The following is a 23,599-nucleotide window of genomic DNA, read 5'->3' as shown; positions in this document are numbered from 1 at the left end:
CCTCTCACACATATCCATCACACGCTCACACACAGACTTAACCAAACTTACACACACACATATACGCACACATACACACACACATACACACACTCTATCATGTGCACTCACATCCTCACACACACTCACATGAACACTATCAATCTGCATTCCTTCATACACACATGTATAAGTTTATGGGGTGAATTTGTTTTTGTAGAATTATATTTTGTTTTACTCAAAAACTGCATGAATCCACGTAAAACTATACAGAGGGTTTGTCAATCTGACATAGCATTGGGACACAGACAGACGTCACACCTTTTATTAGAAAAAGTGAGCTAACTTGAGAATGTAATTTAAAATAAGTTCTGGGATTTACATATCAAAGAACAGAAACCAGCATAACCCACTATAAAAGATTAAAGTTTTAATCAAAGATTGTTTAGTGTCTCACATCTCCATGACACTGGACTCCGTTGGCTATAAATTCTGTGAGCATGATCTTAACCTCCACAAACACCGGATGAAGGAGTGTCGCTCCGAAAGCTAGTGCTTCTAAATATACCTGTTGGACTATAACCTGGTGTTGGGTGATTTTTAACTTTGTCCACCCCTGTCCAACACTGGCATCTCCAAGTCTTGCCTGGATGAGTGCAACTCCAACAGCATTCAAGAAGCTTGAAACCATGCAGAACAAAACAGCCTGTTTGAATCACTCCATTCATCATCAACGTTCAGTAGCAGCAGTGGGTGCTATCTCCAAGCATACACTGCAGAAATTCACCTAAGATCTTTAGACAGCAACTTCCAAACCCACAACCACTTCCATCCACAAGTACAGCAGATACATGGAACACCATCACTTGCAAGTTCCCCTCCTTAGCCACCATGTCAAAATGCAACAAGATCTGGCCAATATCCAGGCTTGAGCTGATAAGTGGCAAGTAAAATCTATGCCAAACAAATGCCAGCCTATGACCACCACCAATAAGAAGCAATCTAACCACCATCCCTTGTCATTCAATGGTGTTACCATCACTGAATGTCCCACTGTCAATATCCTGGGGGTTACCATTGACCAGAAACTCAGCTGATGCAAGTCACAATTGTAATGGAATACTCTCCACTTGCCTGGATGAGTGCAGCCCCAACAGCACTCAAGAAGCTTGACCCCATCCAGGACAAAGCAGACTGTTTGAATGGCACTACATCCACAAGAATTTCACTCTCTCCATCACTAATGCTGAGTAGCAGCAGGGTTTGCTATCTATAAGATGCACTGCAGAAATTCACCAGAGATCTTCAGACAGCATCTTCCAAACCCACAACCTCTTCCATCTAAAAGGTCAAGGGCAGCAGATATTTGGGCACAAGACCCCCTCCAAGCCACTAACCATCCTGACTTGGAAATACATTATTGTTCCTTCACTGTTGCTAGGTCAAAGTCCTAAAATCCCTCCCTAAGGGCATTGTGGGTCTACCTTCAGCACATGAACTGCACTGTTTCAAGAAGGCATCTTCTCAAGGGCAACAAGATGCTTGCCAGCCAGCAGCACCCAAATCTCATGAATGGATGTACTGAAAATTGCACCACAACCGCCCCCTATCCAACATAATGACCATATGTTATAAATAGTCCCAGCATAAACCATTGACCACACATCGGGGTAAAATAAATCACAGTAGCCAGACTCCACAAGCTACTTCCACTTTTCCTACCAAAGTGCATGACCTCACACTTTTCCATGTTGTACTTCTTTGTCCACATTTATTGCCCATCCCTGGTTGCCCTTGAGAAAGTGGTAGTGATCTTTATGACTAGGAGTGCAGAGCTTAGACCTGATCCACTGATTGTTGGATCAACTAACTCTGTGTATCAGTTGCTGGTTACGCTATTTGGCATGTAAGTAGTCCTGTTTGATCATTTCACTAGGTTGACACCTCGTTTTTAGGTATGCATGGTATTGCTCCTGCACTCTTCATTGAACACCTGGTTTGATGATAATGGTTGAGATGGGGATATGCTGGGCTATGAGATTATAGATTGTGCTGGAGTATAATTCTGCTGCTGTTGATGGCCCATAGTGTCACATGGATGCCCAGTCTTGAGTTCAAGGTCGGGTTGAACTCTGCCCCATTTATCATAGTGATAGTGCCACACAATACAATGGAGGGTATCCTCAATGTGAAAGTAGGACTTCATCTCTGCAAAAACTGTTCAGTGGTCACTCTTCCCAATAACGTCATGATTAAATGCATCTGCAGTGTGCAGATTGGTAAGGATGAGATCAAGTTATTTTCTCGTTTTCTTGGTTCCCTCACCATCTGCCACAGACCCAGTCTAGCAGGACCCAACCAGCTCAATCAGTAGTGCTGCTCCCGAGCCACTCTTGGTGGTGGACATTGAAAGTCCCCTCCCAAAATACATTTTGCACCCTTGCCACACTCAGTGTTTCCTCCAAGTGCTGTTCAACATGGAGGTGGACTGAATCATCAGTCAAGGGACGATCAGCAGGAAATGGTAATCAGCAGGAGGTTTCTTTGCCCATTTTTCACCTGAAGCCAATAAGACTTCATGGAGTTTGCAGTCAATCTTGAGGACTCCCAGGGTAATTCTCACCTGACCGTATACCACAATACCACCATTGAGCTGGTGGGTCCTGCCGGTGTGACAGGACATATCCAGAGATGATGATGGTGGTGTCTGGGACACGGTCTACTGTCTACTGTCTATGATCCCATTGGTTTGACTAACCACATCGCCCTGTGGCCCAACATTTCAACTCCCCCTCCCACTCAGCCGAGGACATGGAGATCCTGGGCCTCCTTCACCGCCGCTCCCTCTCCACCTGACACCTGGAGGAAGAACGCCTCATCTTCTGCCTTGGAACACTTCAACCCCAGGGCATCAATGTGGACTTCAACAGTTTCTTCATTTCCCCTTCCCCCACCTCACCCTCGTTCCAAACTAACAGCTCAGCACTGTCCCCATGACCTGTCCTACCTGCCTATCTCCTTTTCCACCTATCCACTCCACCCTCCTCCCTGACCTATCAACTTCATCCCCTCCCCCAACCTATGCTACTTTCTCCCCATCCCCACCCTCCTCTCATTTATCTCTCCACCCTTCAGGCACTCTGCCTGTATTCCTGATGAAGGGCTTTTGCCCGAAACGTCGATTTTACTGCTCCTCGGACGCTGCCTGAACTGCTGTGCTTTTCCAGCACCTCTAATCCAGATATCACACTATTGCTTGACTAGCCTGTGAGACAGCTCTCCCAAGTTTGGAACTAGCCCCCTGATATCAGGAGAGTTGACAGTGCCTGTTTTTTGCTTTTGTCATTTCTGGTCCCTAGGCTGAAGCCAGCTACTCCTTCTGGTTTCATTCTTTAGCTAAGACTCAGGAGTAATTTGATGCGATTAAGTGGCTTGCTAGGTCAGTTCAAAGGATATTTAAGGTTTGAAGTCATACGCAAGACAGATCAAGAAAGGATGGCAGATTTTGTTATGAAGGTGTAGAAGTGTACTGTACCTTTAAGAGAGTGAAGGACTTGGCAAGCTCACAAGTGCTGGAGAATTTATAAGGTAACATTCGGTTCAGAACAGAGAGTTGCTATGAAACAAAAACAAATTCAAATTCGACCAATCAATTTAAATTATGCCAGAGTGTCAGTTCCAGGGATTCAGTTTGTCCTTGGGAATGATTTGGTCGGATTCAAGGTGGAAGTGACACCCCTTGTTGTGGATAAGCCTGAGGAAGACCAAGAAACTGAGGAGTTAAAACAGAAATATCCTGATATTTTTCCAGACTGTATGGTATCCAGTCTGAATGGTAAGCAAAAAGTAAAGAGAAAGATGAAGGGGTTGAGGTTCAGTTAGCGGATACCCTGTTTGACGTAGTGGTGCAGGAAAAACCTGAACAGGCAGAGGGTCAGACAGAAGTGTTTAGTCCTGAAAGGCTAAGAGACTTGCAACAGCACGACAAGATGATAAAAGATACATATGTGGATGTGTACTTTGAAAAGGAGGAAGAGAATCTTCCGGAGGGTTGATATCTGATAGATAGAATCCCAAGATGGAATTGGAGATGACAGCAGGTTAGTGCAGAGGAGAAATGGTCCGAAGTGCACCAGATTGTGTTGCCCGTAGCATACAGACAGGAGGTGTTATTGATAGTACATGAACTACCTGTAAGAGGACATTTAGGGGTCCAAAAGACTCAGGCTAAGGTACAAAAACATTTTTATTGTCCTGGATTGCCAACCTTGTGGTTAAATGTGGTTAACCTTTACCATACAAGGAGAAACTGAGGAGTGCAGATGCTGGAGATCCGAGGTGAAAAATGTGTTGCTGGAAAAGCGCAGCAAGTCAGGCAGTATCCAAGGAGCATCCAAGGAGCAGACCTCTCCATTTCTATCTCAGGCGACCAACTCAACACGTTCTCCCGCCTCCAACACACCCCATCCACCTGGACACCCCGTGCTGGCCTCTTACCCGCCCTCAGTCTCTTCATATCCAACTGCCGCCGCGACATTAACCACCTCAGCCTGTCCACCCCTCTTACCCACTCCAACCTCTCACCCTCACAACGTGCCGATCTCCACACCCTCCACTCCAACCCCAACCTCACTATCAAACAGGCAGACAAGGGAGGTGCGGTGGTAATTTGCCGCACCGATCTTTACATTGCTGAAGCTAAACGCTAGCTCGCGGACACCTCCTCCTTCTGCCCCCTTGACCATGACCCCACCTCCCACCACCGAACCATCATCTCCCAGACCATCCATAACCTCATCACCTCAGGGGATCTCCCATCCACCGCCTCCAACCTCATAGTCCCACAACCCCACACCGCCCGTTTCTACCTCCTGCCCAAAATCCACAAACCTGACTGCCCCGGCCGACCCATTGTCTCAGCCTGCTCCTGCCCCACCGAACTCATCTCTGCATACCTCGACACGGTCCTGTCCCCCTTAGTCCAAGAACTCCCCACCTACGTTCGGGACACCACCCACGCCCTCCATCTCCTCCCATGATTTTCGCTTCCCCGGTCCCCAAAGCCTTATCTTCACCATGGACATCCAGTCTCTATACACCTCCATTCCCCATCACGAAGGACTCAAAGCCCTCCATTTCTTCCTTTCCCGCCGACCCAACCAGTACCCTTCCACCGACACTCTCCTTCGACTGACTGAACTGGTCCTCACTCTGAACAACTTCTCTTTCCAATCCTCCCACTTCCTCCAAACCAAAGGAGTAGCCATGGGCACCCGCATGGGCCCCAGCTATGCCTGCCTCTTCGTCTTCCGCAGCTACACTGGCATCAACCCCGACCTTTTCCTCCGCTACGTCGATGGCTGTATTGGCGCTACCTCGTGTTCCTATGAGGAGGTTGAACAGTTCATCCACTTTACCAACACCTTCCACCCCGACCTCAAATTTACCTGGACCATCTCAGACTCCTCCCTCCCCTTCCTAGACCTCTCCATTTCTATCTCGGGCGACCGACTCAACACAGACATTTACTAGAAACCGACCGACTCCCACAGCTACCTAGATTACACTTCCTTCTACCCTGCCCCTGTAAAAACGCATCCCATATTCCCAATTCCTTCGCCTTTGCCGCATCTGCTCCCAGGAGGACCAATTCCAATACCGAACAACCCAGATGGCCTCCTTCTTCAAAGAGCACAATTTCCCCTCAGATGTGGTTGACGATGCTCTCCACCGTATCTCCTCCACTTCCTGCTCCTCCGCCCTTGAACTCTGCCCCTCCAATTGCCACCAGGACAGAACCCCACTGGTCCTCACCTACCACCCCACCAACCTCCAGATACATCGTATCATCCTTCATCATTTCCACCACCTCCAAACAGACCCCACCACCAAGGATATATTTCCCTCCCCACCCCTATCAGCATTCCGGAAAGACCACTCCCTCCGCGACTCCCTTGTCAGATCCACACACCCCACCAACCCAACCTCCACTCCCGGCACCTTCCCCTGCAACCACAAGAAATGCAAAACTTGCGCCCACACCTCCCCCCTTCCTTCCCTCCAAGGCCCCAAGGGATTCTTCCATATCCATCACAAATTCACCTGCACCTCCACACACATCATTTACTGCATCCGCTGCACCCGATGTGGCCTCCTCTATATTGGGGAGACAGGCCGCCTACTTGCAGAACGTTTCAGAGAACACCTCTGGGACACCCGGACCAACAAACCCAACCACCCTGTGGCTGAACACTTTAACTCCCCCTCCCACTCCGCCAAGGACATGCAGGTCCTTGGCCTCCTCCATCGCCAGACCATGGCAACACGACGCCTGGAGGAAGAGCGCCTCATCTTCCGCCTAGGAACCCTCCAACCACAAGGGATGAATGCAGATTTCTCCAGCTTCCTCATTTCCCCTCCCCCCACCTTATCTCAGTCCCAACCTTCGAACTCAGCACCGCTTTCTTGCCCTGCAATCTTCTTCCCGACCGCTCTGCTCCCACCCCCTCTCCGGCCTATCACCCTCACTTAACCTCCTTCCACCTATCGCATTCCCAACGCCCCTCCCCCAAGTCCCTCCTCCCTACCTTTTATCTTAGCCTGCTGGACACACTTTCCTCATTCCTGAAGAAGGGCTTATGCCCAAAACGGCGATTATCCTGCTCCTTGGATGCTGCCTGACCTGCTGCGCTTTTCCAGTAACACATTTTTCAGCTTTACCATACATGTCATACATACCAAATGATCGGTAATAAAACCAGCACCTTTGTTGCTCATTCCTGCATTTGAAGCATCTTTCACCAGGATTATAATTGATTGTGTAGGTCCCCTCCTAAGAACTAAAAGTGGGAACCAGTACTTGTTAACCATAATGGTTGGGTCTCCCAGATTTCCCGAGGTAATTCCATCATGGAGTATCAAGGAAAAAAAGGGTAGTAGAGGAGTTAGTAGCTTTCTTCACACAGTATGGGCGATCCAGTGAGATTCAGTCAAATTTTACTGGTGGGCTGATTAAGGAGGTTATGGATGGCTTAGGTATACATCACTTCAAATCCAGTGTGTATCATCCTGAATCCCAGGGAGCTTTAGAAAGGTGACATCAGACCTTGAAGATTATGTTAAGAGCGTACTGTCAGGATTAACCAAATGGTTGGGATATAGGTATCCCATTCGTATTGTTTGACATTAGAGATTCCCCAAACAAATCTACTCAGTTCACTCCCTTTGAGTTAATATTCCATCATGAAGTGAGAGGCCCTTTCAAATTAATTAAAGAAAAATTGACAGGACCAAAGTCTCACACTTAGATTATGTTGCGGAGGTGAGGGAGAGATTAAATTGAGTAGGTGTGTTAGCTAAACAGCACCTAACAAGGGCATAATGTAGAGTGAAGCAGTTGGCAGATAAAAGTTCTGAGACTCGGACATTTTCCCAAGGGAATAATGTGTTAGTACTGTTACCAGTGATAGGAGATCCATTCAAAGACAGGTTTAGTGGTCCCTATCAAATTGAGAAAAAGTTGAGTCAGGTGAACTATCTAGTAAAGATGCCAGATAGACAAAAAGGTTTCAGGTATGTCATGTGAACATGGTGAAACCGTATTATACTAGAGAGAAAGAGCTGGAGAAACAGGTATTAGTTACTGCCCCACAGAGTGAGGAATCAAAACCAGATGATGTGGATTTTGAGGTGCCTCAAAATAGATTTTAAAAATGATGAAGTCCTTGAGGAGTGGGATAGGTTAATGAGCTATCTGTCTCAAGAGCATAGAACACAGTTGAAAGATTTGTTACTGCAGTATAACGATATATGTAAGAATCAGGTCGGAAGGTCTAATGCTATTATACATGAAGTATATGTAGGGAATACTGCTCAGTTAAAACAACACCCCAATCGGCCCAATTCTTTCAAAACCAGACAGGTCCAGATGGAGTTGGAGGCCTTGCTTGATGAGGACATCATCAAACCAAGCCAGAGTGAGTGGAATTCACCGATTGTCTTCCCGAATGTGTTCCCGAACTGGACGGGACTCAATGATTCTGTGTGGATTATCGGAAGGTCAACACTGTTGCAAAATCGGACTCATATCCAATTCCTAAGTTGGAGGACTGTATCGAGAAAGTTGGACAAGCCAGTTACGTCACCAAGTTGGATTTCATGCGTGGCTACTGGCAGTTACTTTTATCAGAGACGGTGAAAGAAATTTCTATGTCTGTGACCCCAAGTGGGCGATATCAGTTTAAAGTGATGCCCTTGGGAATGAAGAATCAACCTGCCACATTCCAAAGACTCATGAACAGAGTTGAGATTTGAACAAGAAGCTTTTGATTCTGAAATCAGAGTGTCTCAATACTTTCCAGCTCTCTGATAACATTGTGAACGATTTATAGCTCACAAGAAAAATCAACATGGGATGTTTGACCACCCTTGTTGTAACAGGGTTAAAAAACTGCGCAGTCTATTTGGACAATGTAGTGATCTTTAGTAACTCCTGGAAAGATCACGTGGTACAGTTGGCAGAGCTCTTTGAATGGCTATAAGAAGCAAAACTAGTGATAAGCTTAAATAAAACAGAATTCACGAAAGCAGAAGTGATGTCCTTGGGATATAACATCAGTCATGGAAGGATGACACCTTGAAATGCAAAGTCAAAGACCATTGAGGAATTTCCATGACCAACCTCGAAGAAAGAGGTGTTTTGCTTCTTAGGACTTAGCAGATTCTATTGGAAGCTTGTTCCAAATTTCAGCAGTGTAGTAGCACTGTTAACCAATTTGCTGAAGTCAAACACAAAGTTTTGGTGGGCAGAGCATTGCCAGGAAGCATTCGACCATTGAAATCGATATAAACCACCAAATCGGTTTTAGCTACACCGAACTTTTCAAAACCTTTCAAAGTCACCATCAATGCTAGTGACATTGGAGTTGGAGCTGTCCTCCTACAGGAAGGTGAGGATGGGATTGAACAGCCAGTTGGTACTTTTCGAAGAAGATCAACATCCACCAGAGGAAATACTCCACAATCGAAAAGGAACTATTGAGTTTGGTACTGGCCTTACAGCATTTTAATGTGCATGTCACAAACAATGTGTCAGAGACAGTCGTGCACACATATCACAATCCACTTAAATTCTTAGAATGCTTTAAAGACAAGAATGTGAGACTATTTCGTTGGAGTTTTATCTTACGTACATGTAAATCATACATGTTCGGGGTCATAAGAATGCAATCGCAGATGTGTTGTCGCGGATTTAACTGATAAAGTTTAGATGAGATTTGTATTTATATAATGTTAAATCACACACACATGCACATACACACATATATATATGGGAAAACGTTAAGGTGAACTTCTATTAAAGTAATCAGTATGTTAAGGTAATGTGTTAAAAAAGAAGAAAAAAATGAAGCCATCTTTTCATTATGATGGTTCTTTTTTTCTTAAGGGGAGAGGTGTTATGAAAGTGTAGAAGTATACTGTACCTTTAAGAGAGTGAAGGACTTGGCAAGCTCACTGAGTGCTAGAGAATTTCCAAAGTAACATTTGGTTCAGAACAGAGAGCATTGGCTGAGTTGCTATGAAAAAAAAATTCAAATTTGGCAAATCAGTTTAAATTATACCCTGAAAACACCAAATCCCAATCAAATTTGAATTGAGTATATTGACAATCTTAAAAGCCAATGGCACAATCCAATTCTTTGGGAGTATAAGATCAGGGAAAATTGAACATTTGGGAGGACAACTGCCAAGGCAGCATCTGCAAACTGCCCAAAGAGTAGCTCTCTTAAAGGTACCTTTATCAATCAGTAACCAGTGAAGCTGAATCACCAAGAAGAAGCAAAGAAGACAGGAATACAGAGAAGAACCGAAAGCTGCCTGGTTTTGAGATAAGAAGTTTTGTTTTGTAAATCTTAATTGGGAGTTTTATTGGACTAGAATTACAGAAGAGAAGGTAAAAGATAGGCTAGAGGAAGAAGTTGTAAATAGGTGTTAGTTAATTATTCCCTGTTATACTTTAAGAAATAAAGTTGTTAACTTTAAATAAGTTCTCCACCTCTCGAATTTTCACACATTACTGCACAGGATAAATCTTTTCTGTGTTGCAGGTTTTAAATTAGCAGAGGGGCTTACCCCGTGTCATAACAATTTCCTTGTCCTTCATTATTGCAGTAAGTGCTCACCTTGGCATTTGCCCTTGATATGTTCAGTGAGATTTGAACAAAAAGCTTTTGATTCTGAAGTCAGAGAGTCTCAATACTTTCCAGTTCTTTCATGACATTGTGAATGATTTACAGCTCACAAGAAAAATCAACATGTGATGTTTGACCACCCTTGTTGTAACTGACCCGAGATTGGGAAATCCTGAGCTACACAGCTCCCTGTGCTTCATGTTGTTGCTCACTTGTTGTTCTGGATCAGACCAGAGCTGACCAGAGAAAATGAGGTGTGGTGTTGTGTTGCTGTTGACTGTGCTCTCCCTGGAAACTGGAGCTGCTGTCCCACTGAATGAAGCTGACTATCATCAGGTTCTGGGAAACCTTGATTTGAATCAGGTATTTGATACTAGGTTTTCAATCCTGAACTCAGAAACTGTAGCTAATACAGAAACGTAGGAAGTTTTTGGCACAGAATGCAGCTGTTGGGACTATTGTGTCCCGGACAGGCCAATAAGAACCATTCAGTCAGACCCCACTTTCCAGCTTTTGGTCCATATCCCTGTAGGAAATATCACCTACAAATCTCAGTACTTTTTCAATTGATGATATTTTCTGTTCCTTTCAACCCTCCAGGTGGTGAAATCTAGACCCCCAACTTTGCCCTGCCTTCACCCAGTCAACCATTCCCCTTCAACTTCCCACTAATCCTTCTACCTCTCACTTTAAATCCCCATTATCGACTTCCCACCTCTCCCCTATCCACTAAATCTAGGGTCCTCATCATTCCATGGCTGGATGGGCTAGATGCAGGGAGTATGTTTCTCTGGATATGGTCTCTAGAACCATGGGAATTAAGTTATGGAATTGACCAGAAGATGAAGAAGCATATCCTCACTCAATTCTGTACCACAAAAGGCAATGGAGGCTAAGTCACTGAATATATTGAAGAGAGAGATGTTTTAAAGGCATCAAAGGGTTTGGAGAGAAAAAAGGAATATGGCATTGAGATAAACTAGCCATGTTCACATTGAATGGGAGGAGAGCTTGAAAGGTCAAATGGTTCCACTATTGCTGCTAGTTTCTATGTTTAGGGCTTACAAGAGTGCATATCAGAGTGCCCATGTGAATCTTATCATCTACATATCTGTGGTGCACTTTGGAACTTCCATCCAGAACTTGTCAATGCAATGTTTAAGAGCAGTTACGAAATTCCTGAGGGACTTTGGTCTAAGTGGATTGATTTTCTTCCACCACTGATACAAATCCTTCTGATGACTCACCGCCCAAAAGAAATGGCCAAGGCTGTGAACACTGTGCAGATTTTAATCTGTTAAATATGGGGAGGGATTTGCTCCTGTGGGGTTTTTTTTTAGGTTCCGTACAGTGTGGAAACATGCCCTTCCACCCAACAAGTCCACACCAACCCTCATCCTCCTCTGACTAACACAGCTAACATTATGGGCAATTTCCCATGGCCAATTCACCTGACCTACACATCTTTTGGACTGTGGGAGGAAACTGGAGCACCTGGAGGAAACCCATGCAGACACTGGGAGAATGTGCAAACTCCACACAGACAGTCACCCAAGGCTGGAATCGAACCTGGAACCCTAGTGCTGTGAGGCAGCAGTGCTAACCACTGTGCTGCCCGTTCTCATATTCTCATGTGGCTATTCTATAAAGGCAGCACAGTAAACCGTCAGCTTGTACGGTTTCTTTCCAGGTCATCCGGGGGAATTAGTGGCTGATACAGTTTCTCTCAAATCCCCTTGTTCTACTCGATTTGCCACTACATTCTGTGTGGCTCCTGTCCCCTCTGGTTTTAATGGGCATTATTTATGGGCTCAGTATTTCTGTCCCACTATCCAATCAGTTCTGTTCTTACCAGTCCACAGCCTTGTTTAGATTCTGCCCAAACCCTTGCTATTTTGTCACACAATGGTTCTCCATATACCTATCCTTGCTCCACCTATTTTTGTGGATTTTTGCGTCACCTATTCAACTGAATGATGAATGAGCTTTATTGTCACTTGCACTCAAATGAGCAAAGTGAAAAGTTTCCAATGTCGCTTCTTACGGTGCCATATTAGGTATTAAATACATACACACAGATACTTAAGTATTTGGTACAAAGTAGAAAAAATAATAAATAAACAAGTCTCCTATAAGAATAAAAAGTAAATATAAAAAAAGGTACTCAGTTTACAGTTGGGCCACTCCAACCTGTGCTTTCACCGAGCCTCTCGATCATACTGGGCCAAGTCTTCAGATCACGTTGGGCTTCAAAACTCAAGGCCTTGTTTCCAGTCCGTAAAGGGTTTCACTTCCCCATGACAGCCTCCGGTCTTGGACTTGCCTCCCCACATTGGCCTCCGGTCTGGGTCTTGGCCTCCCCACAACAGCCCTGCAGTCCAGTGCTTGACCACTAGGTCTTTTTCCCTTGGCCCCTCCAAATCACTCTCTCTCATCAATAACAACTATTAATAAGGTTAGCTCACTCAGTATAGCCTTTCCTCGCATTGCTGTTCCCCCTAACCATCATTGCTAAATATATCTGGATTTTCATCCTCTTTCTGGGCACTACTGCTTGTTGTTGTTTCCAACTCAGGATTTGTCACTGTGTGACCACTGGTGTTCCATACAGATCAATGCTGAGGGACCCTGTTGTTTGCAATATATATGAATGATTTGGAGGAAAATGGAGGAGGCCTGATTGTAAAGATTGGGGGAGTTCCAGATAGTAAGGAGGATTGCCAGAGGATACACAGAGCACTGATTGGCTGCATATGTGGATGGAGAATTGGCCAATGGGATTTAATCTGGACAAATGTGAGATGATGCATTTTGGAAGATCTAATGCAAGAGGGAAGTATGCAGGAATCCAGAGTAGCATCAACATACAGACAGATTGAGGTGTACAGGTCCAAATTTCCCTGAAAGTGGTAACACAAGTGGATAAGGTGGTCAAGAAGGCATATGATATGCTTGCCTTCATCAGCTGGGGCAGTTGTATAGACCTTTAGTTAGGCCACATTTGGAATATTGTGTATGGTTCTGGTCACCACACTACCAGAAAGATGTGGAGGCTTTGGAGAAGGTACAGAAATGATTTGCAGGACGTTGTCTGGTCTGAAGGGTGCTCGCTCTGAGAACTGAACAGACAAACTTGGTTTGTTCTCACTTGAATGTCGAAGGTGAGGGGGCTACCTGATAGAAGTTTACAAAATTGTGAGAAGCATAGATAGATTGGATTCTCAGAGTCTTTTTCCCATGAAAGAAATATCAATCACTGGGGGGGCCTAGGTTAAAGATAAAAGGGAGAAAGCTTAAAGGAGATGTGAGAGGCAATTTTTTTACAGAGGTAAGTGCCTAGAATGTGCTCACAAGAGGTGGTCTTGACGAATGCAATAACAACATGTAAGAAGCATCTTGACAGATACATGAATAAATAGGGATTAAAGGGATATGGACTGTATGGATGCAAAAAATTTTTTTAGTTTGGAAAGCCACCTGGTTTTATGGTGCCAAAGAACAGTTCCTGTTCTGTCCTGATTTTTATGGTTTTCCATGGCTGTTGTTACTTTGGGTTATTTGTTGTCAGCAGTAATCCTCATCTTTACTTCCTCCTGAAGTAAATGTCTTACTTGCACCAAACACCGTATCTTGTTGTTTCCTGTGAGAGAGACCTATAAGCTTGATTGGTTGCTGGGCAGTGGATCGTGGGCAGTTTTAGTTTTGCCCTATCTATTTTAAATGGTCAGCACAGCATTGAGGGCTGAAGGGCCTGTCCTGTGCTGTGTTGTTCTATGTTCTATCTATGGGATAACTTGAAAGATACTCATACAGTGCTCAGGTGGAATTGTTCAGTTGCTGAAATTACATCATCGAGTGTCCAGGACAGAGTAGAGGGCGGAAATGGGTGCTAAACACCATTAGCCAGCAGGATTTCTTCAGGTGATATGTCTGTGATGTTATTTACTGGAACAAACCATGCGACTCTTATGTTTGTAATAAAGTTACTTTGTTGCTTTTGAATAATTGTAAGCTTAGCATCTGAGAATCATTCATGTTATACAAATGCCAGGCAATGATCATTTCCAACAAGAGAGAATCTAACCACTGCCCTTTGACACTCAATGGTGTTACTATCACTGAATCCTCCAATGTCAACATCCTGGTGGGTTACAACTGAACTGGACTCACCATAGAAATACCAAGGTGACAAGACCACAACTGAGTCTAGGAATACTACTGTGAGTCACTCCTGACTCCCCTCTGTCCACCATCTGCAAGGCTCAAGCAAAGAGTGTGGCAATTTTCCAATTGTCTGTATGTGCATAGCTCCAACAACATTCACATTACAAAAAGGATGGGATAGTACCTGAGAGAGTGTAGAGGAGATTTACCAAGATGTTGCAAGGGATGGCGAGTTTCAGTTATGATTCACATTTTTCATAGAATCAGAGAATCCCTGCAGTATTATTCTATTTATGAATCATTCTATGAATCATTCAGTGTGGAAGCAGATCATTCAACCCATTGATTCCACACCGACCCTCTGAACAGCATCCCACCCAGACCCACACCCCTACCCTATCCCTGTCACTTTGCATTTACCATGGCTAATCCACCTACTTTGCACATCCCTGGACACCATGGGATAATTTAGCATGGCCAATCCACCTGACCTGTACATCTTTGGACTGTGGGAGGAAACCAGAGCATCCAGAGGAAACCCACACAGCCACAGAGAAATGTGAAAACTCCACATCGACAGTCACCTGAAGGTGGAATCGAACCCAGGTCCCTGGTGCTGTGAGGCAGCAATGCCATCCACTGAGCCACCATACCACCCACAGGACAGACTGCGGTTGTTTTCTTTAGACCAAAAAAGATTAAGGGGGTATGATTGAAATGTATAAGGGTCAGAGACAAGGTAGACAGGAAGCAACATTTCGCCTTGATGGAGGGACTTACGACTAAAAGGCATAGATTTAAGTAAGGGGCAGAATGTTTAGTGGATATATGACAAAAAATACTTTCACCCAGAGGGTGATATAAATCTGGACCTCACAGCATGTCCAGGTGATCATGACAGAAACCCTCACAAGATGTAAGAAGTACTTAGATGTGCTCTTGTTTGTTGAGGCATACAAGGCTATAGGACACACAAGGCAAGTGCTGAAAAATGGGATGAGAATAATTTTTGAAGGGTGCAGACATGGTGGGCCGAACGGCCTTTTTCTGTTCTGTAGATCTCTATGATTCTAAATTTGACACTATCTACAACAAAACTGCCTGCTTGATTAGCACCATATCCACAAATATTCTGTCATGCCACCACCATTTAGTGACTGCACTATGTACCATCAAAGAGAAGCAATACCTTTCATACTCACGATCACTACTATTTAGAAGGACAAGAACTGGGAACAACACCACCTGCAAGTTCCTCTCCAAGCCAATCACTTTCTGACTGGGAAATATATCGTTATTCCTTCAGTGTCACTGAGTCACAATCCTGGAATTCTATCTCTAATGGTATTGTGGGTCAACTCATAGCACATGGACTGCAGCAGTTCAAGAAGGCAGCTCACACCCACCTTCTCAAAGACAACTAAGGATGGAAAATAAAACACTGGCCCAGCCAGCTATGTGCATAACCCATGAATAAAAGAAGTCCTACTTCAGACTTCCCCTTTTGGTACTCGCCTACTCTGTCCAAGTAAACCAACCTAATTCTATTGATTCAGCGGTGCAGGTGTTGGAATGGGGTGGACAAAGTTAAAAATCACACATCAGGTCATAGCTAGTGTCTCCAAATAAACCTGTTGGACTATAACCTGGTGCTGTGTGATTTTTAAAAGAATTCTAAGATGTCCCAGGTCCTCAGCCAAATTGTGATGATGAGACCCACAATTTGGAGGATTCGGAGTATATCCTATATGTTGCAACACTCGTGGATAACTGTTCTCAGAATACCAAGTGTCTTCATTATTTAAGAAATACCATGCATGTTGTAATTCCCCAATTGAGAGCTAACGATAACTGTAATACTACCAAGACATGGGAGATAAATAGATCCTAGCTCCAGGTAAACAATTGTGGACTACTAACATATAACTCCACTAGTTAAAACTCTAGTTTTCTATTAAAGTTCCCACTACAAAATGCTTTCCACTTGCCTGTATGCATGTAGTTCCAACAACATTCACCTTATGAAAAGCATGTGATCATACTGGAGGGGATGTTGCCTGGGCTGAAGAGTTTCAGTAATGGTTCATCTATTTCATAGAATTATGGACTCCAAACAGTGTATTAATCTATTTATGGATTTTAAAAAACCAAAAAGAAGGGGGCAAATGTGGGTGTTATGGATGGAAGTAAATCTGGGGATGCAGTTCAGTGGTCCCTGTTCACAGGATCTGCTGACTTGGGCGCTGTGCTATTCAGTTCAGAGTCTGCTCCTCAGTCTTCCTTCTCTGGATGCTTTCACTGTTTTTTGCAGGAGACACGGGGAGGCTGATTCACACTCATAAAAGGCCTTTTCTTCATTAATTAACGGTCACAGCTTAGAGCAACTGCTGAAAGAAAAATAAACTGATTTTCTTCTGGCTTTATTAATTTTTTTTAACTACAGAGAACAGAAAGCCATTGTGAGCTGTCGGTGGTCTGATATCTTCTTTGTACCGTGCTCAAAACCTCAAGCTCTCAATCATTTGAGAACCAAACATGTAGTTGTTGGCAAACAGAAAGGCAATCAGCTACTTGTTGCCAGCTGAATCTCCTATTGTACACAACCCTTTGGCTTCAGTTCATCTGCAAACTACACTTCAACTCCTGCTGGGGCCAGCAGCTATGTAAATAGTGCGTACATTGAGTGTTTTCAACACATATAACAATCATTCAAAAATTGTTGGCTGTTTTTGCATTTCAGTCCACAATTAGAACCACAGAGATATTAAAAGATATGGTTTTTACAAACCCAAACTTGCCACTACTTCTTGAATCCCTTGAATTTCTACTTTTCTGACCAGTATGTCTTGAGAGATTTTTGTCTCAAGATTTATTAAAGTTCAAACAAAAAGGTTGTTGCAGCATCCCTGGATTTATGAGTTTGGGGAAATGGTTAAGGCAGCAACACTGAAGGTTCTGAATTCGAACAGTGTACATATGGTGTGTGACTAATATCTTCATGGCCAGATGTTTTCTTTCATTTCTTTTAATTAAATCTGTGTTTTTATTTAGACTCTTGGACAATGGTTCTCAGTTGGGTCCGCTGGTGATTATCTCTGGTTTAACACAGTGATGGGTACCTCAAGTTTGATCAAATTTATATTGTCAGCAACTGAAGAAACGAACAAATTCAAAGCCGTCCTTGTACATGAATGGTGAGATCTTCTTACTTACGTTTTGATGATAACAGGCTGCAGACCGCTGCCATTTCCCAAATCCACTGGAATGGACATCAGCAAAACAACACTGACCCTGGTGAACTTTCACCAAGAATTATGTTAGAGGAGATATGAGGCCAGTGACCCACTCCTGATTCTTCTTCAGGAATTAGCAAGGGGTCAATTGGTATGCTGCATATTCTCCCTTCATTCTTTACCGGCCAAGAGGTGAGACTTTGGGTGTCAGATAATGGCAGAAAAGCAAGACACTGCATTTGGAATTAGTTCCAACAAAAGTTAATGGGAATTTAAGCAGGAGACATCCTTCCTGATGCAGGGGTGAGTCTAAAACCATAGCATGGATAATCCCAGAGCAAGGGCTAATCCCAGAGCAGGGTCTAAACCCATAGCAGGATTAATCGTCCTCTTCTCAAATCTCAACTGAAATATACTGTAAGAGGGGAAACAGCATCCATGGTCAAGCAAGGAAATCAAAGCTAGCATAAAGACAAAAACTAAAGCATAACCATATTGAAAAGGCAAGAAAGATTGAGAAATTTTTAAAGATCAACAGAGGTTACTAAAATATCATATAAACAACAAAGGTTAATTATAAAAGAAAATGAGCACAAAATAACAAAAATAGATAGCAAAAGCTTCTTTAAATATATAAAAGGGAAGTGAGGAGCTAAAATGAATGTAGGTCCCTTGGAGGAAGCGTCTTGGAAATTAATTGTGGGGAACACAGAAATAGCAAAAAATCATAAAATCAACACTTTGCTTCCAATTTCATATTGGAGGACCCCTTGTGCCATTGCAAGAGTAACAGCAAATGCAGAGGTTGTAGAAAATAAGAAACTGAGAACAATGATCATCACGAGGGAAAATGTACTAAGCAAACTATTGGGATCGAAGACAAACAAGACCCCAGGACGTGATGGCCTCTAACCTAGGGTCTTAAGGAAAGTGGCAACAGAGTTGGTGGATTCATTGATGACAATATTCCAAAATCCCGTGAATGTGGGAAAGGTTCCAGTGGATTGGAAAAATGTCAATATAACACCTTTATTCAAAAAGGGAGGGAAGCAGAGAGTATCGGTTAATTTATTGTAGCATTGGGACATTGTCAGAACCTATTATTAAAGGTGGCTCAGAAGTTAGTACTGCTGCCTCACAGCACCAGGGACATGGGTCCGATTCTAGCCTCGGGCAACTGTCTGTGTGGAATTGGTACGTTCTTCCCCTGTCTGGGTGCTCTGGTTTCCTCCGGCAGTCCAAAAATGTGCAGGTTATGTAGATTGGCCATGCTAAATTGAATGGTTAATTTATTGTGCAACAGTTTCCTGATTCTGACACTGGACTTATGTAATGAGATGTGGTGAGGTGAAAAACATAGGAGGCAGATGCTTCAGAGGCAAAGGAAACTCTGATTTTATGAAAACAAGCAAAATTGAGAATATAATCCCTGTCAAGAAAATGAATATTTAGAAAAAAAATGCAATGCATCAAGTGAAATGAGACTTGTCTGATAGCTACTAACATCCCGACTTTGTACATTGGGTTTTTAATTATAGAAAGCTGTTAATTACTGGGTGACAAGGGAAAAGAGACAGAGAGAGTAAACGTGAATCCCAGGGTGCTATCCTGTTTCCCTTCCCTGGGAAGTACCCTGCACCATTGGCCCAAAAGGCTACCCTTCCTACCCTACGTTACTGAGCTGGGTTAGAGGTCAATGACCTTATGCTCACCCCATTCTGTTGGCTTGGACAGTGGTGGATGTTGTTGCACTTGCCCCAGTTGGTCTCTTGGCTCTCTAGTCACTTCTCAGCAGTACATGGAGATTCGTGAATGAGAAGATTGCTCACTCTCCTTCTTTTCCTGAGTCTGCGACTGGCTGTGGCTGGTTCTCTTGATGCTGGACAGATCTCTTACTGAACAAAGCGAGAGATTAGGGTTCCCCAGGTATACTAACTGTTGGTTTTCCTTATTGCCCGCCAACTCTGGATTTGATCACTGAGCTGTTGTTTCTCCTCTCGAGGCTTCCTGTGCATTAGATGAGGCGTGAATGGTTCTTCAAAGTGAATGGGATTTCGATAGTTTTGAGTGTAAATTATTTCTCTTAGATGGGTGTGGGTTAAGGTGTTGCTGATCGTGTGAAGACCTTGTCATTCAAGGCAAACAGGTTTGCATGTTGTACAATGATGTGGAATGTTCAGTATCTTTGCATACTGATTAAATGATTAAAAGTTGAATTGTTTCATAATTTTGTTCACCCCAGAATGTCTTGGCTGTTTGCTCTGCAGGTTGTGTTCTTTGTCTTTTAGCTGAGGCATTTGTGGGGTCTTCCTTTAGTTTTACAAGCCATACCTCTGTTCCAGACAGATGCTCCTCGGTTTGCATATTGCCTCGTCTGTCTCAGCCATACAGCTCAGTGACTCTGTTCAAAAGTGAATTGCAAAACTCATGTCTCAAGTTCAGAGGGTTTTAGTCCAGGGTATTTGGTAAGAATTTTTGCCCCACCTTAGAAGTGGAAGATTAGGCATTCTTCTTCCAGGTGTCGGGTGGCTAGGGTTTGGCAATGAAGGTGGCCAAGAACCTGCTTGTCCTTGGTGGACTGGGAGAGAGAGTTAACGTGTTCAGCCATGGGGTGGTGGGGTTGGATAGTGTGGGTTCCATTTAATAGGTGTTGATGGATGTGAAGGTTAGGTGGATTGGCAATGGGATATGCAGGATTACAGCGATAGGGTAGGGGATATGGGTCTGAGTAGAATGTTCTTTGGAGGGTCAGTGTAGACCTGATGGACCCTATGCCCTGCTTCCACACTGCAGGGATTCTATGAATAGAAGTAATAATAGGACAATTGGTAAATTAATATGCGTCCATTGGAGTCTGCATAGTTTTATGAAGACTAATTTGGTACAATTCTTTGAAGATGTAACAAGCAATATGGATAATGGGGATCAATTTGATATTGTATATCTGGGCTTCTAGATGGTATCTCATCAGGTGCCACACAAAAGATTAACTCATAAGGTAAGATTACATGTGGTTAGGGGTAATTTAAGTACCAACAGGAAATTGAGATAAATGGGTCTTTTTTCTGTTTAGCAAGATTTAACTAGTGGGACGCCACATGGTTCAGTCCTTGGACCCCAACTATTTACAATCTATGTTAATAACTTGGATGCAGGGACAGAAGATATTACAGCTAAATTTGCAAATGACATGAAAATAGATGGGAAAGTCAGTTACAATTAAGAAATAAATTTACAAATGGATATGTATATGTGAGGAAATGGGGCAAATTTTATCAGATAAGTTTAACAAGGAATAATGTGAGGTTATCCATTTTAGTCGGACAAATTGAAAGGCAACTTATTTTCTAAAGGGAAAGAAATCTCAAGTGTGCTTTGGTGCACAGGGATCTAGATGTCCACAGTGGCACAATGCTGAATACCTCTGCAGTGTGTGTACAACCAGTCACAGTGCTGAATACTTGTGAAGAATGTATGCAGCCTGTTACTGTGTTGAATACCAACCCAGAGTGTGTGCAGCCTGCTACTGTGCTGAATACCAACCCAGAGTGTGTGCAGCCTGTTACTGTACTGAATACCAACCCAGAGTGTGTGCAGCCTGTTACTGTGCTGAATACCAACCCAGAGTGTGTGCAGCCTGTTACTGTACTGAATACCAACTCAGAGTATGTGCAGCCTGCTACTGTGCTGAATACCTGTGCAGAGTGTGTGCAGCCTGTTACTGTGCTGAATACCAACCCAAAGTGTGTGCAGCCTGTTACTGTGCTGAATACCAACCCAGAGTGTGTGCAGCCTGTTACTGTGCTGAATACCAACCCAGAGTATGTGCAGCCTGTTACTGTGCTGAATACCAACCCAGAGTGTGTGCAGCCTGTTACTGTACTGAATACCTGTGCAGAGTGTGTGCAGCCTGTTACTGTGCTGAATACCAATTCAGAGTGTGTGTAGCCTGTTACTGTACTGAATACCAACCCAGAGTGTGTGCAGCCTGTTACTGTGCTGAATACCAACCCAGAGTGTGTGCAGCCTGTTACTGTACTGAATACCAACTCAGAGTATGTGCAGCCTGCTACTGTGCTGAATACCTGTGCAGAGTGTGTGCAGCCTGTTACTGTGCTGAATACCAACCCAGAGTGTGTGCAGCCTGTTACTGTGCTGAATACCAACCCAGAGTGTGTGCAGCCTGTTACTGTGCTGAATACCAACCCAGAGTATGTGCAGCCTGTTACTGTGCTGAATACCAACCCAGAGTGTGTGCAGCCTGTTACTGTACTGAATACCTGTGCAGAGTGTGTGCAGCCTGTTACTGTGCTGAATACCAATTCAGAGTGTGTGCAGCCTGTTACTGTGTTGAATACCAATCCAGAGTGTGTGTAGCCTGTTACTGTACTGAATACCAACCCAGAGTGTGTGCAGCCTGTTACTGTGCTGAATACCTGTGCAGAGTGTGTGCAGCTTGTTACTGTGCTGAATACCAACCCAGAGTGTGTGCAGCCTGTTACTGTACTGAATACCAACCCAGAGTGTGTGCAGCCTGTTACTGTGTTGAATACCAACCCAGAGTGTGTGCAGCCTGTTACTGTGCTGAATACCTGTGCAGAGTGTGTGCAGCCTGTTACTGTGCTGAATACCAATTCAGAGTGTGTGCAGCCTGTTACTGTGTTGAATACCAACCCAGAGTATGTGCAGCCTGTTACTGTACTGAATACCAACCCAGAGAGTGTGCAGTCTATTACTGTATTGAATACCAACCCAGAGTGTGTGCAGCCTGTTACTGTGTTGAATACCAACCCAGAGTGTGTGCAGCCTGTTACTGTGTTGAATACCAATCCAGAGTGTGTGCAGCCTGTTACTGTACTGAATACCAACTCAGAGTATGTGCAGCCTGTTACTGTGCTGAATACCTGTGCAGAGTGTGTGCAGCCTGTTACTGTGCTGAATACCTGTGCAGAGTGTGTGCAGCCTGTTACTGTGCTGAATACCTGTGCAGAGGGAGTGCAGACTGTCGTCTTGCTGAATACCAGGTTGAAGATTATCACTCTACTGAATACGTATGCAGTGTGACTGCAGCCTGTTAAAGCTTTGTATAACTGGCGGTGTGGTTGCAAACTTTCACCATGGAGAATACAAGCGCACAGTACACAGCTGGTCATTGTGCTGAATATTTGTGCAGAGTGAATTCAGGTGTGCTGAATACCGGAGCAGAAAAAGTGCAGGCTGTCACTGTGCTGAATACCTGTGCAGAATGAATATAACAGGTCACTGTGCTGAATACCTGTGCAGAATGAACATAACCTGGCCCTGTGCTAAATACATGTGTAGAATGAATATAACCTGTCCTTTAGCTGAATACCTGTGCAGAATTAATGTAACCTGTCCCTGTGCTGAATACTTGTGCAGAATGAATATAACAGGTCACTGTGCTGAATACCTGTGCAGAATGAACATAACCTGATCCTGTGCTAAATACTTGTGTAGAATGAATATAACCTGTCCTTTAGCTGAATACCTGTGCAGAATTAATGTAACCTGTCCCTGTGCTGAATACTTGTGCAGAATGAATCTAACCGGTCCTTTAGCTCAATGCCTGTGCAGAATGAATATAACCTGTCACTATGATGAATACCTGTGTAGAATGAATATAACCTGTCCTTTAGCTGAATACCTGTGCAGAATGAATATAACCTGTCACTGTGTTGAATACCTGTGCAGAATGAATATAACCTGTCCCTGTGCAGAATACCTGTGCACAATGAATGTAACCTGTCCCTGTGCTGAATACCTGTGCAGAATGAATATAACCTGTCCCTGTGCTGAATACCTTTGCAAAATGAATATAACCTGTCATTGTTTTGAATACCTGTGCAGAATAAATATAACCTGTAACTGTGTTGAATACCTGTGCAGAATAAATATAACCTGTAACTGTGTTGAATACCTGTACAGAATGAATATAAGCTGTCCCTGTGCTAAATACTTGTGTAGAATATTGTGGTTCTGTTCGCCGAGCTGGGAATTTGTGTTGCAGACGTT

General features: G+C 43.8%; 1 protein-coding gene across 2 annotated transcripts in view; it reads left to right on the top strand.

The window, feature by feature from the left end:
- Positions 1-10,369: 10,369 nt before the first annotated feature.
- LOC140469574 (protein AMBP-like) overlaps positions 10,370-23,599 on the top strand; it is a 29,585-nt gene continuing 16,355 nt past the window's right edge. The window contains exons 1-2 of one of the 2 annotated variants that reach the window (XM_072566232.1): positions 10,370-10,532; positions 17,385-17,527. In XM_072566232.1, the coding sequence (XP_072422333.1) occupies positions 10,419-10,532; positions 17,385-17,527 (257 nt within the window). In that variant the 5' untranslated portion in view covers positions 10,370-10,418. The remainder of the gene's footprint in view (positions 10,533-17,384; positions 17,528-23,599) is intronic. The other variant, XM_072566233.1, reaches the window with a different exon arrangement.

This window comes from Chiloscyllium punctatum, chromosome 49 (assembly GCF_047496795.1).
Source record: "Chiloscyllium punctatum isolate Juve2018m chromosome 49, sChiPun1.3, whole genome shotgun sequence".
Taxonomy (NCBI): Eukaryota; Metazoa; Chordata; class Chondrichthyes; order Orectolobiformes; family Hemiscylliidae; genus Chiloscyllium; species Chiloscyllium punctatum.
Note: the sequence above shows the minus strand (reverse complement) of the source record. Positions and strands in the feature narration are given on the sequence as shown.